The 15,329-nt window shown below is 40.7% G+C and overlaps 2 protein-coding genes across 2 annotated transcripts; one reads left to right on the top strand and one right to left on the bottom strand.

Annotated features, from left to right (window-relative positions):
- Nucleotides 1–418: 418 nt before the first annotated feature.
- On the bottom strand, nucleotides 419–12,436 carry LOC148964997 (uncharacterized). Its single transcript, XM_089127367.1, is given in 5 exon segments — nucleotides 419–550; nucleotides 1,391–1,840; nucleotides 1,969–2,187; nucleotides 2,930–3,026; nucleotides 12,414–12,436. Coding segments are annotated over 5 exon segments (921 nt in total).
- On the top strand, nucleotides 10,067–13,690 carry LOC148964996 (uncharacterized). Its single transcript, XM_089127366.1, has 2 exons — nucleotides 10,067–10,657; nucleotides 10,754–13,690. The coding sequence occupies exon 2, from the start codon at nucleotides 12,755–12,757 to the stop codon at nucleotides 13,688–13,690; it is 936 nt and encodes a 311-aa protein (XP_088983492.1). The 5' UTR covers nucleotides 10,067–10,657; nucleotides 10,754–12,754.
- The last annotated feature ends 1,639 nt before the right edge of the window (nucleotides 13,691–15,329 follow it).

Genomic DNA, 15,329 nt, shown 5'->3' with positions numbered 1-15,329 from the left:
TTTACACACACTCGTGATAAACTGATGATAATTATCTGGGAATCATTCTCTAACCGCAGTCAAGTTGTGATTGTTTGTGTCAGTCAAGTTGTGAGTTAGTTGTAAGATTAAAACAGGAGATGATGAGAGACTCAGGACATGCTTTATTTTCATTGGTTGTTGCGTTAAATCTTACCCAGATACAATAGTGCTGTTTTCTGATTGGCTGTTTTGCAGCCCTTTCTTTCTTTGATTGGCTGATCGGGTTCGAGTAAGAACTCCAGGGGAGACGCGCTTGATATGAGATTAAAACTGAGATATTTTAATGAAACGAGAGATTTATTTCCCTCCGATGAACGATTCACCAAATCTGTTCACGTTTCAAAAGGTTAATGTTGATTATGAAACTAGTTTCCTTTAATGAACATTGTGTGTGATTTCAGTCAGTCAGCAACACAGATTTACATTTCTGACAGAAAACAGGCTTGCAGAGCAGCAGAAGAACCAATATTTTAGAGAGATCAGAGTATTTGTGCTTTCTCTCGCCATCATTCATGGGTTTCTTCTTTTCCTGAGGATATGAATAAACGCTAGTGAACTTTAAGAGTGAAAGCGTCAGATATAAAGCATTTTCACATTACTTCAGTCGTCGTAGTTGAGCCCAACCATTAGTGAAAGTTAGACTGGTTTTTCACTCTATCATTGTTGGTTCATCGTGTGTTTAAGGTCATTCCAGTTTCACACGTTGGGTCAAATAGTGTGTGTGTAATCTCAGGCATTTCCTCCGTTAGATCAACAAGCTTTAAGATGTGTGTTTCTCCAGTGTGTGCAGTGAATGAAGAGCTCTTATTTGGTAACACTTACAATGGGGTTGTATTAGTAAACATTAGCAAATTCATTAAATAACGTGAATTATATGTTATTTATGTATATGTTACATATATATATAATTTTTCAACATTTATTAATGTTTAAGTATTATTTATTAATATTTAATGTACTCTTATCAATTAAATCATAAATATTTAATCAATTAAATATTTGTTACCAAATATGAGAAAACGTTACAGTTATTTCTGTGTTATTACAAATAAGAACTATAATATATATATATATATATATATATATATATATATAAAGAAAATAATTAAAAAAGCACAACACCAACAATAACAATTGAACAGAGTCTGTTTAATAATATTTAATTACAACCAAAAAATCACTATTTTATTAAAGGACAAAATTACTTCAAAAATTAAAGTTTAAACTGTTTACACAGTTTACACTTATAAAAGAATCAACATTTTTAATTATATAAAAGTTTAATAACATCCAACATTACAAAAATAACTGAACACAAAATGACCACTCTCTCTTTTTTAGTTGTCTTTAAAATCATATATATATATACTTTTTTAATATCATGAATTAAGCGACCAATGGGTCCATGTCTGTGGTTCTTACCAAGCCAGTAGTTCCACTCAATTAAACAAAGATTTGTTTTCAGTGACTGTTTGGTGAGGTTTCCCCTGAATCTGTATATGTTCTCTTTATATGTGCGCCATGCACGTTCCATGTGCTGGGTGTGGGCACCTGACTGTGGATGGATGAAGTATCGTTGGTGGTTAACCTGATAATGAATGTATCCATGCTGTGGCAAGCTGTTGTATGCCCTCCAGCAATCACTCAGAATTTTACTCCCAGGTACTACATACTTTCATATGATGGGTAGCAGATTATTTGTTCAGCGATGTTTGACCAACTTCAGTACTGGTTTTCTAGATGTTCCTTGCACCTCCAGCATTCCAAAGACCCAGGAATGTTTCCTTCGCCATGTTCTTCCGAAGCGTCCACGGTTGTACTACACATAGTAAAATAAAAATAATACAGCGATATTACATATATAATTATATTATTTTTACTTGAATATCTTAACATATTTTCAACCTTGATAGTAATCTCAACAGCATCTGCCATTCAATGTTGTACCTTTCTTTTGTGGCGGAATTTACTTTCGTCAATGACAACAAAGGCATGTGTTCCACCAATTCTCATCTTCTTTCTTCTCTGAAGTCTTTTAATTGCAGTGACACAGCATTGGCGAAGAGTTTTATACACTCTTGTGATTGATGTACTACTTCTAGCAGTCCCTTCCTCAATCAAGTCAACATGTCTTTTCCTGAGACCTTGAGAGAAAGTGAAAATTAAAAAAAGAGTGTTAAAATTCATTAACAAAACAGATCTCATTTCATGTTGATTCACATAGTATTTGTTTTACCTACTATTTCTGTAAATGTGGGATTGGATCTGTTTGGTTACTGAAAATACTCCAAATAATGTCATCTTTGTGTTCAGCAGAAGAAAGAAATTTATACAGGTTTGAAACAAGGTGAGTAAATAATGACAGAATTTTCTTTTTGGGGTGTAATTTACGTTTGACTTCATGAAAATTAATGAAACACAAATAAAATGATGCTACATTACACAATATATCCATTGATTGTAGTTGCATGTTTGTTTATTTTTAATGTTATCCCAACATCTATGGCTCATGCAGAATGCATGGCGAGAACCGGTTAAACCATACACAAGTAATCCACACAAGTTGATTGATACAAATGTTGCGTGAGGGGAAATTTGGTATCTCTACTTTACCCAACCTGCATTTTTTTTTCCTGTGTGAGAAAACCAGAGTAAACCCTGACACAGGGAGAACATGCAAACTTCATACAGAAAGTTAATCCGACCTATAGGCATCTTATTGATCTGAGGAAACAGTGCTACCCACTGAGCCACCCCTAGTTGTGTGTCTTATGTTTCTGGGATACAATAACTGAAATGAACTTAAATTAAAATGAGAAACCAATGACAAATAATACACTCAATATTTTCACATTTGCACACAATATATAATTATTTATACAAACAAACAAACTTACTTTAGCATTATCTTCAGCCATTCTGAAATTTCCATGTGCGATCCCTCAAAGATGGAACCTGTCCTAATAGATTTGGAAATTTCCTTATGGCATCTTCTTCTACATCTCCTGTGGAAAGTTTAAACAAATTGTCAACTAAACCATGAAATTTCTTAATGATTAAAAGGAACAAAAATAGAAATGACACACTAATTGCAATAAAGTATGTTTATTTGAGATATCATTTGCATATAATCCTTTTAAATTATGTGCATGTCATCCAGTACTATGTAGTATGTAACTATAATCTACATCTTCTCTGTGAAGTCTGTTAAAAAAAATTAAACTGGAAATGCATTCTGTTCCTTTATATATAAATAACTGCACAGCACATTCCTTTGTGAATGTCACAAAGAAATTTCCCCAAGTTGGCGTGCTTGTAGTGTTGTGGGAATTTTTGTTTCTACATGTGTTTCTAATGGGACCTCTCTCTCTCTCTCTCTCTCTCTCTCTCTCTCTCTCTCTCTCTCTCTCTCTCTCTCTCTCTCTCTCTCTCTCTATATATATATATATATATATATATATACTGTATATATAATTTTTTCTTTCAATAGAATGGTGAAGGAATGTCATTTGGTTTTGTCATCTGTGAAGGAATAAGAAAGAGGAGACTTGTCTTTCTTTCATGCATGCCTAGGAAGGTATGGAGCGAAGCACCAGAAGACTGACCAGGTCAGAGGTCATCTAGGCAAGAGGGGCTAAAGGGGTTAGTTAGGGATAAATCTAAACTAGTATTTGTCTCATTTTGTTTGTGGAAAATTACTAAGAGGCAAGGCCTATAGAAAATAGCTTTGGAAAGAACAGTATAAAGATTGCACTGGTATGTATGTCTTCTGTGTGTCACTCATTTGCAAGGATAACTCTGTGTACTGGATTGAACCCTTTATTCTTGCATCATTAAATACTTCTATTTTTACTGATTTGACACCGAGTATCTCTTGCGCAGTGATGGTTAAAATGAATATTTGCCACAAGAGTAGCTAAGGAAGTATAAAAGATATCTCAAAGTGATTTTAATTTCATATCCTTAGCAAACGTAGCAATCATGCATAGTTGATAGTTTACGCTAGTTAATTGTAAACCCAGGGGTCCCGAGTTATCTTATTTTATGCTTCACACTGCTCATTTTTTAACCAGTGTAACCAATTCGTCCTTGTTATGTCTGATCTGTATACTTTACAAAAACACTGGGTTACTATTATGATTTGCTTATTTTGGCTTTCATCTTAATTCAGACTTGCCACAAAATGACCCATTCAAAAACAAACACGAAAAATGACTAAAAATAAACTTGCAAATTATTTACAGATACATTTACACTTACCACCTATAACGAATTTTTGTAGAGCCTGTTTTTGACATTTTCATATGGGTCCTACAAACAGGGCACTTCATCTTTGGTGCAAGCAGCCTATGTTTCTGCAAGCACTTGATCAACTTTCTTCCCCCTTTCCATGTCATATATTGTAGTTCTCTCATGAATTTGCCCATGACTGTGGAAGATAAAGAGAAAACAAAGATAACTTCATTTTTATAATAAAACACCACAACCCATTATTTTAGATAAAACTAGAAATAATTGGACTGCGCGTTGTCTGCTGGACCATAGTAGTGGAAACTTCTCCATTACTCTCATAGCAACTGGAGGTAAAAATGTGTCCGTCGTGTGCGGGATACAATTTAAAACCATCAAGCCAAAAATGTATTTCACTTCATTTACACTAACCTATATTACATTATGGAGGCCTCCGCTAGCCAAATTAATAGACATGACAAGTGTATACAATCATAATTCCTTATACAAATACTATTTTTCGTATTAAAGGTACAGATTCAAAGCAATTGTAAGAAAATCTAAGACATTTATATACTCCACACAGATAGAAACTGTTAGAATCGGTGGAGAGATGTAACATAAGAGTTAAAATAAGTTGCAGCTTTCCCATTTACTCTCATTTCTGTGCAGGCTAACGTTACTATTTCCACAGCTAATATGGCGGCAACAGCTGACCCAATACGCGGTCAAGTTATTTCGTATTCACATGACATTTTCTTCTTTGTAAATTCAATATATCTTTACATTAAGGTCTGTGAAGACCTTATAGCTATATCCCTGCTATAAAAAATGAATAGACTAGCAGAATTACCATGCTGGTCTATTTTGCTGTTTTTTCCAGCAGGGTAGTACACCACACAACTAAAAGCATTACAAAAAACTATTGATTTCTTACTCCAAATGTATATTTTTAGGAATAATTATAAAAACATAAAAACTAATTTAGTGATGAAACATGAATCGAAAGGACAACAATCGAAAGGCGAATGAAACTTACCTAATAATTGTATCCACGAGTGTAATACAGTAAATTACGAAGATTGCGTAACTTACACTGTACTGGGCCTAAAATCCAAAAATGAAAGATACGAAAGTTAATACAATTAAAACGTTAGTAGAATTAGACAGTAGGTCACCATTAATGGGCTTTATGCCCAGCTACTTCCTGAACTTCAGCCAGCTCCTTGTTTCCTGTCTGCCATTATTGGCCAAATTGATTAATTCAGGTGTACCTGACCTCAGTAGTCATGGCAACAATAATCAGACACACCTGAATTAATCAATTTGGCCAATAATGGCAGACAGGAAACAAGAGCCGTTTCTCAATATGCGTACTTGTCTGTACTTGTGTTCTTGTGGACTTGTGAAACGTCATCAGTCGCTGCCGAAGTACTGTTCCAATTCAAAGTTCGCATCTAGCCAAGTTCACTTCAAATCCCCGGATGTGTTCTTGATCCGCCCCGTTTACCGAGGATGCATCGAGAGGTGACTTGTGTGGACTTGAGATAGCCAGGTAACCCAGAATGCACCTCGCACCAACCAGCAAGCGTAAATGGGAGAGGAGAAAATCCGCGAAATATCAAAATACTACTGTTATTGCGTCATGAAATGTAATTTTAAGAGTGTTTCAGGCGAGAATGTGGTTGTTTAAATCTCAAATCTGTAGTTTATTTATAAAGATAGCGCTTATATTGTAAAATGCATCTGACGTTTTCGGAGTTCTGACATCCAAGCCTTCAGCGGACACTCAGCGAGATCAACCCCGACTGAAACAGCTTATCCTCGGCTAGTGCTTCTGACGTTTGCCGCCGGCTCTGATCTGTCTAGTCTAGTCTCAAGGTTTCATGGCTATTTTTTTTATATTGTCTTCACTATATGAACAATAAAATAAAATGACATAACCCTGTCTCTGTTTGATAAATGTCAATAAAATTCCAATGTTTCATATTTTTAAAATGAAAACAAAAAGATCATGTTCATTTTGTTAAAATGCAGTGAAGAGAATCGCGTTGCCTGAACCACATGGCCATTAGGCTATTAGGCTATGTTGTTTTTTGTTAATGAAGAGTCAGAGGGGTGTTTTATAACATATTTCGTCTTATTGTTGACGAAAAGATGCAGAGTTGTAGCAAATTTCGTTTTATTGTTGCCTAAAATATAGAGTAGAGCGTGCTGAGTGACGCGATCAAGTACGCTCTGTTCCATTTGCAGAAGAACCGGACTTGCGTCCTCGCATCCTCGGGAGTTCGTTCTCCGGAGTCGAACTTGCAAGTCTGAACTACCAAGGACGCAAGTCCGAAGTCTGCGTACTTGGTATTGAGAAACGGCCAAGGAGCTGGCTGAAGTTCAGGAAGTAGTGCAGCTGGGCATAAAGCCAATTAAACATTTGCGACTATGAGTTTGCTGTGATTCGGACATAGAAAAAAAATTTATATTGTTTACATGTTTAATCATTACATTTCTTTAAAGATAAAAAATATATAAGTTAAATGTTAAAATCAACTTCGATCTTTAGATAGGCTTTTTGATTTCTGAATCGGAGAATGTTCGAGTGTAGAGTGTCGAAGTTATGATGTCACTTTGTAGTACAACTCGGATGTTAGCGGCACATGGGTTCCCTCGTTCGAAAAGCTATGAGTGTTTTTTTAATGTTGAATCTTCAGTGATGCTGAACTTGCTCAGCCAGCTACCCATTGAGTTGAGTGTTATCATCTTACCCACACATTGGAGTGTCAACTAGGGCAGAGGGCATCTAGGTGAAGAAACAATAGTGTAACGATTCAGTTCTCCCAAAAAAAGATTATGCTCCTCCTACTGGCCAATAGGAACGTGGCCCCGCCCATGCCATGACACAACTTTCACAGCTAAAGCAAAATCCTGACACTAGAGCAAGAATAGAGCAAATAAAAGCGTTTTGCGAGAAAAAATTTTTTAAGAGAGAAATTTTTTCACAATGATATCAAAAATATATATATATATTTGAGTTTTTCTTTTTCAAAGTACTTTTTCGAAATAATTTCTTCAAATTTAAAAAAATTCAAATTTATATATTTTATTTTATATGAGAAAATACTTTTTATAAAAATATTATTAAATATTAAAATATTATTCTTTTTTGATATTGGTATGATTTTTTTCTCTCATTTTTTTTTTTGCTATGTGATAACTTTTTCTCTCAAACTTTTTTCTCTCATATTATTTATTTTCTCGCATGTCATAAAGACACAATTCTTGCTAACGTTACTAACCCTATATGCTCGGCCATTATGGAGGCACTCGGATGTAAACAACATCATGGATTGCACTGTTTTTGTTAACGTTACTTAACAGATTGTTACACTAATAGCAGCTAAACCACATAGAAAACACATGGAAGCTGCGAAATCATATAACGTTAGAGAAGGACTTAGTAAGCAGGAAAGGGCGTGAAATTTTGGCAAACTAAAGTTAATATATGTGGTAAAGATCCGAAAGAGCTAGCTTCTCTAGCCCCTACTTTGATTCGTCCTTCTATTTATTATCCCGACATAGGCTAACGTTAATTTCAGTTAACAAACACGGAAATCAAAATGGACGAACGGCTAGTACTGTGTGTGTCGGAATTTCCCCAGCTTTATGATACAAGTTTGAGGTCGTATAGGGACATCACCAGAAAAGCTGTGTCATGGAGAAATATCTCCATTCAAGTTGGCATGTCAGGTGTGTTTAAAATATATTTATATATATAATTTGTTCCTTTGTGTCAGCTTTAGTGTTCGAAAAAATGTTTTATTCTAAAAAGAACTGAGCTCATGATTTGTCATTGTGTGTTGATTTCGATGTTTATATATATATATATATATATATATAATATATATAATATTCATATCAAGTCAGATCAAGTCATGCTCAAATCACGTTGTATCTGAAGGGCAACGCTGAACAGAGCGGCAAGCGCAGCGCATTCCGCGTCCTGTGTGAAAGGCCCTTAACACTTCAAACTGTCACTAGTTGGGCTCCGCCCACAAAACGTCATCTCTGTATGCAAACATGCAGAAGGCATATAAGCCTTTTTATTTTTGGACTCGATCCCCAGAAAGCCAGGTAGGATATATATAATAGAATAACTTCTTTTATTTATTAAATTAATTTATTTACCTTTTATAAGTACGCGAAGCCATGAGGTTGCATTTTACGGTACAGTAGGTGGCGGTATGCACCTGATGCGATCCACCAAATACCAAGAGAGTGAGAGATAGTGAGTTCGTTGAGTGTCCGTCCTTCAGTTTATATCTGATGTTCCTTTTTCGTCTTTAATCAAAGATGAACCGACCCAAAAGAAAGATTATGAAACCATCGAAGTACAGGACGGTGGGTGAAAACACCACATCCACTGAAGTCGCGTGTGGGAGCAGCATGACCACCACTGTGTCGGGAAAACATGACGAAGTATTTAAGTGTAAGATTGGGGAGTAACGTTACCTTTCACAATAGCTGCATCACAGTCTTTACAAATTGAATATTTTCACCACATATTCTAAACTAGTTACCTGCAATGGCTAACTTGTAGATCTCTTTCAGTTCTTTAGTGAAACTATCAACCTTATTTTTGACGTAAATGTCTAACTGCTGGTTTGTTAGGTTATTTTATTTATTTTTTTATTTACTGAACAAAAAATACAGGGGATACATCAAGCACAATAAAATAAAATACAAATAACAGTAAACTGAAAGTAATAAAAGCAGTAGATTAGGTGTAGTCTAATAAAATCAATTCACAAAACAAACTACAAATACACAACATGAATAGAAGTAATTATTAATAAATAACTGGAAATACGTAAATAAATAATAATGTTCAGACAATCAGGAGGTAATTTACAATGAAACTATAATTTCTTTTGAGTAACAAAGTAGTTTTAGCAGCTTTCTTATTGGGAGATAAACCAAGAGAGTCATACATTAATTTTAAATCAACACAAAAAGTCTAAAATTGGGCTTATAATCAGTTACTTTACATTTATAATATATAATTTCATTAATAATATAATTTCATTAAAAATGTCAGATGACATCAATAAAGTTAAATGTACGTCGCATTATTTCATAACATTGGCTGTTATGGTTTCATTTGACATAATGAAACGCGGTCCGATTCTCTTTTCCTTTTTCTGGACATTTCTGAGTCTGACCGAGTTTTCGTGGATGCGTGCAAGTGGCTTCATATGTTGTTGTTGATGTGTGTGACGTTGTTACCGTAAAGCATTTTGTGATTCTCGCGAGATTTGTCAGGGGCGCCGCTCTCAAACTTTTTTTTGCGGCGCTGTCCCAACCAAGCTTTACTACCAGGATGATTCGCACAATTATGACTTTGTTTACCACTGAAACAACTTTGAAGCTGTTATATTATGGTACAAATCTTGCATGGTGTGCCTTTAAGGCTTCCGGTGAGCCACTAAAGCGGATGGTAGTTGAATTTCTTTTACCGTCTATGGTTGTATTGCGAGGGACGAGTGTGCTGGTTTGACTGGCTTTTTAATGTTTATCATGAAATCCAGGAAGACCGGCATAATTTGTGCAGTAAGGGGTTGCCATAACGCATTAAATCTTTACAAAACATTTACTGTAACCATAATACACCCACACGAGCTAAATGTGTATGTGGCGCACTTGCACCGATGATCTGTATCCACACATCCATCCAGTAAAACCTTTCATACACTGCTAGTAAACAAATTGTCACAGTCTGCGTCTGGACCATCCTGTCTGCGTCTCCTGCACTATGTCACGGGTGACAAAATCGCTCAGTAAACGGAACCTTCTTGATAGTCCTGAGTTTCCTAAGGGAACATATTGGGTGCAACACTCCACTACGGTTCCGGGTGTGATGGAAACATGCCCGTACTGATTAGCGCTAATGCATTGCAGGTGTGAGAGAGAGAGGAGCGGCACTCACACAGACTCCCTGTTTCATAAGCCACAATATAAAAGGAGCATTTAGAGAGTGTTTGGAGCGCGGTTGGTGGGTGTACAGTGTGTCAAGATTCCAAAGGGTTGACTCTGGGCAGTGCTGGATACAGGCTTCCTTGGAAAAATCGTTGGAGTGTGGAGATCGCCCATTCGAGTTTGCTGGGTCAGATTGATCGTTTGTGGGAAGACTGCTGGACCGAGCTAGGGCTGGATCTGTGCTGTGGAAGGAGAGAGGAAAGATAAGTGAATTGTTTTCATCTTATGAACATTTGAACCACTTGAAGAGGATACAGTGAATGTGGATCTGACTGTTGGAGGAGCTATGTGTTTCAGAGTGTGATGAGGAGGAATTAAAAGTGAAAACCCTGTAAACGAGCGCAACGGCCGGAGTGGGGCCTCTGTCCAACCCTATCGTGTGAGTGAATTGCAGTGCTTTTGCCTTATTGATACACATTGATTTATTGCTGTGGAATTGAAGTGAACACAAGTGTGCTGTGTCTTTGTTGAGAAGTGGCCCCCATCCATGCTTACACGTTCGTGGAAGGTTATTATATCTGCCCCCGTCAGAAGCCCAGAGTGATACAGTGAACTGAAGAGAGAGTACTTTGTACTGTGAAGATCCCCACCTGTTCTACTTGCTGTTTGAGCCTAGAAGTATACAGCACCACTGGTAAAGTAACCTTATGACTCACTGTCTCCCCATTGTGAACTGAAGAGAGAGTACTGTGTACTGTGACTATCCTCACCTGTTCTACTTGCTGTTTGAGCCCAGAAGTATACAGCAACGCTGATAAAGTAATCGTTTAACCCACTGTCGCCCTACTGTGAACTGAGGAGAGAATACTTTGTACTGTGAAGATCTCCACCTGTTCTACTTGCTGTTTGAGCCCAGAAGCATACAGCACCACTGGTAAAGTAACTTTATGACTCACTGTCCCCCTATTGTGAACTGAAGAGAGAGTACTGTGTACTGTGACTATCCTCACCTGTTCTACTTACTGTTTGAGCCCAGAAGTATACAGCAACGCTGATAAAGTAATCGTTTAACCCACTGTCGCCCTACTGTGAACTGAGGAGAGAGTACTTTGTACTGTGAAGATCCACACCTGTTCTACTTGCTGTTTGAGCCCAGAAGCATACAGCACCACTGGTAAAGTAACCTTATGACTCACTGTCTCCCTATTGTGAACTGAAGAGAGAGTACTGTGTACTGTGAATATCCTCACCTGTTCTACTTACTGTTTGAGCCCAGAAGTATACAGCAACGCTGATAAAGTAATCGTTTAACCCACTGTTGCCCTACTGTGAACTGAGGAGAGAGTACTTTGTACTGTGAAGATCCACACCTGTTCTACTTGCTGTTTGAGCCCAGAAGCATACAGCACCACTGGTAAAGTAACTTTATGACTCACTGTCCCCCTATTGTGAACTGAAGAGAGAGTACTGTGAATATCCTCACCTGTTCTACTTACTGTTTGAGCCCAGAAGTATACAGCAACGCTGATAAAGTAATCGTTTAATCCACTGCTTCATTACCGTGCACCCACGAGAGTACCCTGTACTGTGAAGAATCCTTACCTGCCATACTTACCGTCTGAGTCTGGAAGTCTGCAGCACCGCTGGGGAAAAAGTAAGCTTTTAATCCACTGCTTTATTATCGTGCACCAACGAGAGTACTCTGTACTGTGAAGAATCCTTACCCGCCATACTTACTGTCTGAGTCTGGAAGTCTGCAGCACCGCTGGGGGAAAAGGAAGCTTTTAATCCACTGTTTTATTATCGTGCACCAACGAGAGTACTCTGTACTGTGAAGAATCCTTACCCGCCATACTTACTGTCCGAGTCTGGAAGTCTGCAGCACCGCTGGGGGAAAAGTAAGCTTTTAATCCACTGCTTTATTATCGTGCACCAACGAGAGTACTCTGTACTGTGAAGAATCCTTACCTGCCATACTTACTGTCTGAGTCTGGAAGTCTGCAGCACCGCTGGGGGAAAAGTAAGCTTTTAATCCACTGCTTTATTATCGTGCACCAACGAGAGTACTCTGTACTGTGAAGAATCCTTACCCGCCATACTTACTGTCTGAGTCTGGAAGTCTGCAGCACCGCTGGGGAAGAGTAAGCTTCTAATCCACTGCTTCATTACTGTGCACCAACGAGAGTACTTTGTACCGTGAAGAATCCTTACCCGACATACTTTCTCTTGGGTCTGGAAGTCTGCAGCACCGCTGGGGAGAAGTAAGCTTCAACCCCCCTGCTCCATCATCATACATCGACGAGAGTCTCTTGAACTGTGAGAAACCTTTGGCTTAATAAAGATTGTTACTCCTTTGAAATTTATCTCTGTCTCCGGGTCCTCTGTTGTGTGCCTGTGGTGTCGGCTCCTCACGGTGGTGACTCAGTTAGAGGGGGGGTGGTTGGTCACCCGAGCGTTCCTCCCCTCGACCTGTGACATCAAAAGTGGCGTAGTCGGCAGGGTACACACCGTGAGTTGTAGCGGCCACAGGTACGCGATGGCGGACGAAGAGGCACCTGCGGCTCGTCCTCAAGTCATGCCGATCTTCATGGGAGCTCCCTGGGCGCAGCGCTATGGAGGACCGGGATCGGAGTTAAGCTTACAGGATTGGAAGGCGCAGACGGAGTATCTGGCTGGACTACAGGGACTGAGTGCAGCACAGAGAGTCCAGTTTGTGTTGGGGTCGCTGGAAGGAGAAGCCAAAAGGGAAGTTCTGGCCGCATCGGAAGCCACACGTGCTACCGCAAAAACTATCTTCGATTTCTTGTTCGGATTATATGGAGACTCCACCCCAGTGGCCACTCTTCGTGCCCAGTTCTTTAACTATAAACAGGGGCCTACGCAGACACTGCGAGCATATTCCTTGAAGTTGCGGGAGCAGTTTGGCTGGCTGAAGGGGCGACCGGATCATGGACTGGGTGAAGGGGATGACTTGTTACGAGATCAATTCGTCTTGGGGCTGCGTGAAGGGCCAGTACGTCAGGGCATACGACTCCAGCTTCGACGAGACCCCACTATGACCTTTGAGGCTCTGCGACAAGAGGCCTTGGCGTTAGAACTGGACCAGGGAGAGGTAACTCGCACACCAGTCTGTGTGGCAGCAAGTAGTTCCAGTGGACCTGCGCCTGTCGAACCGAGCGATTGGAAGCAGAAACTGAGGGCCGAACTGTTGGAGGATGTCAAGGGACAGATGGCGGAATTATCCCGGAACTTGCTGGGTGAGCTTCGTCGAGGACGAGTTGAAGGCGGAGCAGTGGGGCGAGAGAGGTCGTATTCAGAGGAAGGGCGAGGTCCTCTGCGCCGCCCCCTACGTCCTGTGGGCCCCCGGTTCCAGTGGGACGACCAAGGAAGGCCCATTTGTATAAATTGTGGAGATCCTGGACATATCAGTCGCCAGTGTGGGCTTCGTCGGGGTTCTCAAGGGGGTTTTTAGTCCCACCGGCCACTGTGGGTCAAGTGGCCGGGACCCCTTTGTGTGACCCTCTTTCTGTTCCTGTTGCACGAGATGACTGGGTGGGTCATTGCCCTACCGTGGAGGTTCAAGCTAATGGAGTCACGATAGACTGTTTGGTTGACACAGGGTCTCAAGTTACGCTATTCTCGGAGAGCCTGGCCCAGGAGTTGTTCGCAGATCATCGGCTCCAAGCAACTGAAGCTTCCAGGCTGACCCTACGGGGGGCCAATGGTTTGGACATCCCCTACACAGGGTACATCGTGGTAGACTTTCTTGTCCAAGGGGTCCCCGTCCAACAAAAAGGGGTAGTTATTGTCCGAGATCATTGCTTGGGAAATCATCGAGCACTTTTAGGGATGAACGTTATACTGGATTGCTGGGAAGAATTGTTTCGGGGGCCGCCGGCTCGGATGTCTCCGTCACCGGCAAAACAGGAATGGGACCGAATTCTGGCCGATTGTAAAAGAGTGCACGCAGCTAATCGCATAGAAGAGAGGGAAGACATCGGTCGAGTTGCCTGTAGGTATGCTCTGTCCATCCCAGCTCAGAGTGAGACCGTTCTTTGGGTCCGAGTACCCGCAAGACCCCGTGGGTCAGGCACCTGTGTCCTGGTAGAGCCTCACGAAGATTGTCAGCCAGTTGAGGTGGCTCACGGACTGGCGGTTGTCCATCGGGGGCGAGTCTCAGTAAAAGTACGGAACACAAATCCTTACCCAGTGCTCCTTCGTCGACACCAACGTCTGGCCCGAGTTTCCTCGGTACGTCCTGCCCAGGTGCACGAGCACCAAGCTGTCTGCTTCAGACAGGTGAGCCCTGCGGTGGTGGAAGTTGCCGTCCGCCCTGTCGAGGTAGAACTGGGTTCGGTTGGAGGAGGGATGCCGACCCATCTGATGGGAGAGTCCCTGAAGGGTGAGAATCTGGAAGAGGAGCAAGTGGTACAGCTTCAGGAGCTTTTGAGGAAGTGGCAACATGTGTTTTCAAAACATGAAGAGGACTATGGCTGCACAGGGGTGGTGAAGCATCAAATACCCACTGGTGAGGCGACGCCTAGTCGAGAGCGGTACCGTCCGGTGCCCCCCACTCTTTATACCGAGGTCCGCACCCTGTTGAAAGGTATGCTGGAGGGAGGGATCATCCGAGAAAGCAGTAGTCCTTGGGCTGCGCCCATCGTTCTGGTGCAGAAGAAGACGGGAGCCTGGAGGTTTTGCGTCGACTATCGCAAACTTAACAGTGTAACGAAGAAAGATGCATTCCCGTTGCCACGGATTGAAGACTCACTCACCAGTCTTACCCAAGCGGCATGGTACTCCACATTGGACCTGGCAAGTGGATACTGGCAGGTGCAGGTGGATGACCGAGATAGGGAGAAGACAGCTTTCACCACCCCGTTTGGGTTATTTGAATGGGACCGTATGCCGTTCGGTCTGTGCAACGCTCCTGCGACTTTCCAACGCCTGATGCAGCGCTGCCTAGGAGGACAATTAGTCGACTCAACGCTGGTCTACCTAGACGATGTGATCGTCTTCTCCCCTGATTTCCACACTCACCTGCATCATCTGGAAGGAGTTTTCAGGGCCATGGAGAAATATGGGCTGAAGCTTAGGCCGGAAAAATGCCA

The sequence above is a fragment of the Pimephales promelas genome, chromosome 25 (assembly GCF_988280905.1).
Source record: "Pimephales promelas chromosome 25, fPimPro1.hap1.1, whole genome shotgun sequence".
In the NCBI taxonomy this organism is placed as follows: Eukaryota; Metazoa; Chordata; class Actinopteri; order Cypriniformes; family Leuciscidae; genus Pimephales; species Pimephales promelas.
Note: the sequence above shows the minus strand (reverse complement) of the source record. Positions and strands in the feature narration are given on the sequence as shown.

Bases quoted from the DNA above. Each gene is read 5' to 3' on its own strand.
- LOC148964996 (XM_089127366.1), top strand. From the start codon at position 12,755: ATGGCGGACGAAGAGGCACCTGCGGCTCGTCCTCAAGTCATGCCGATC.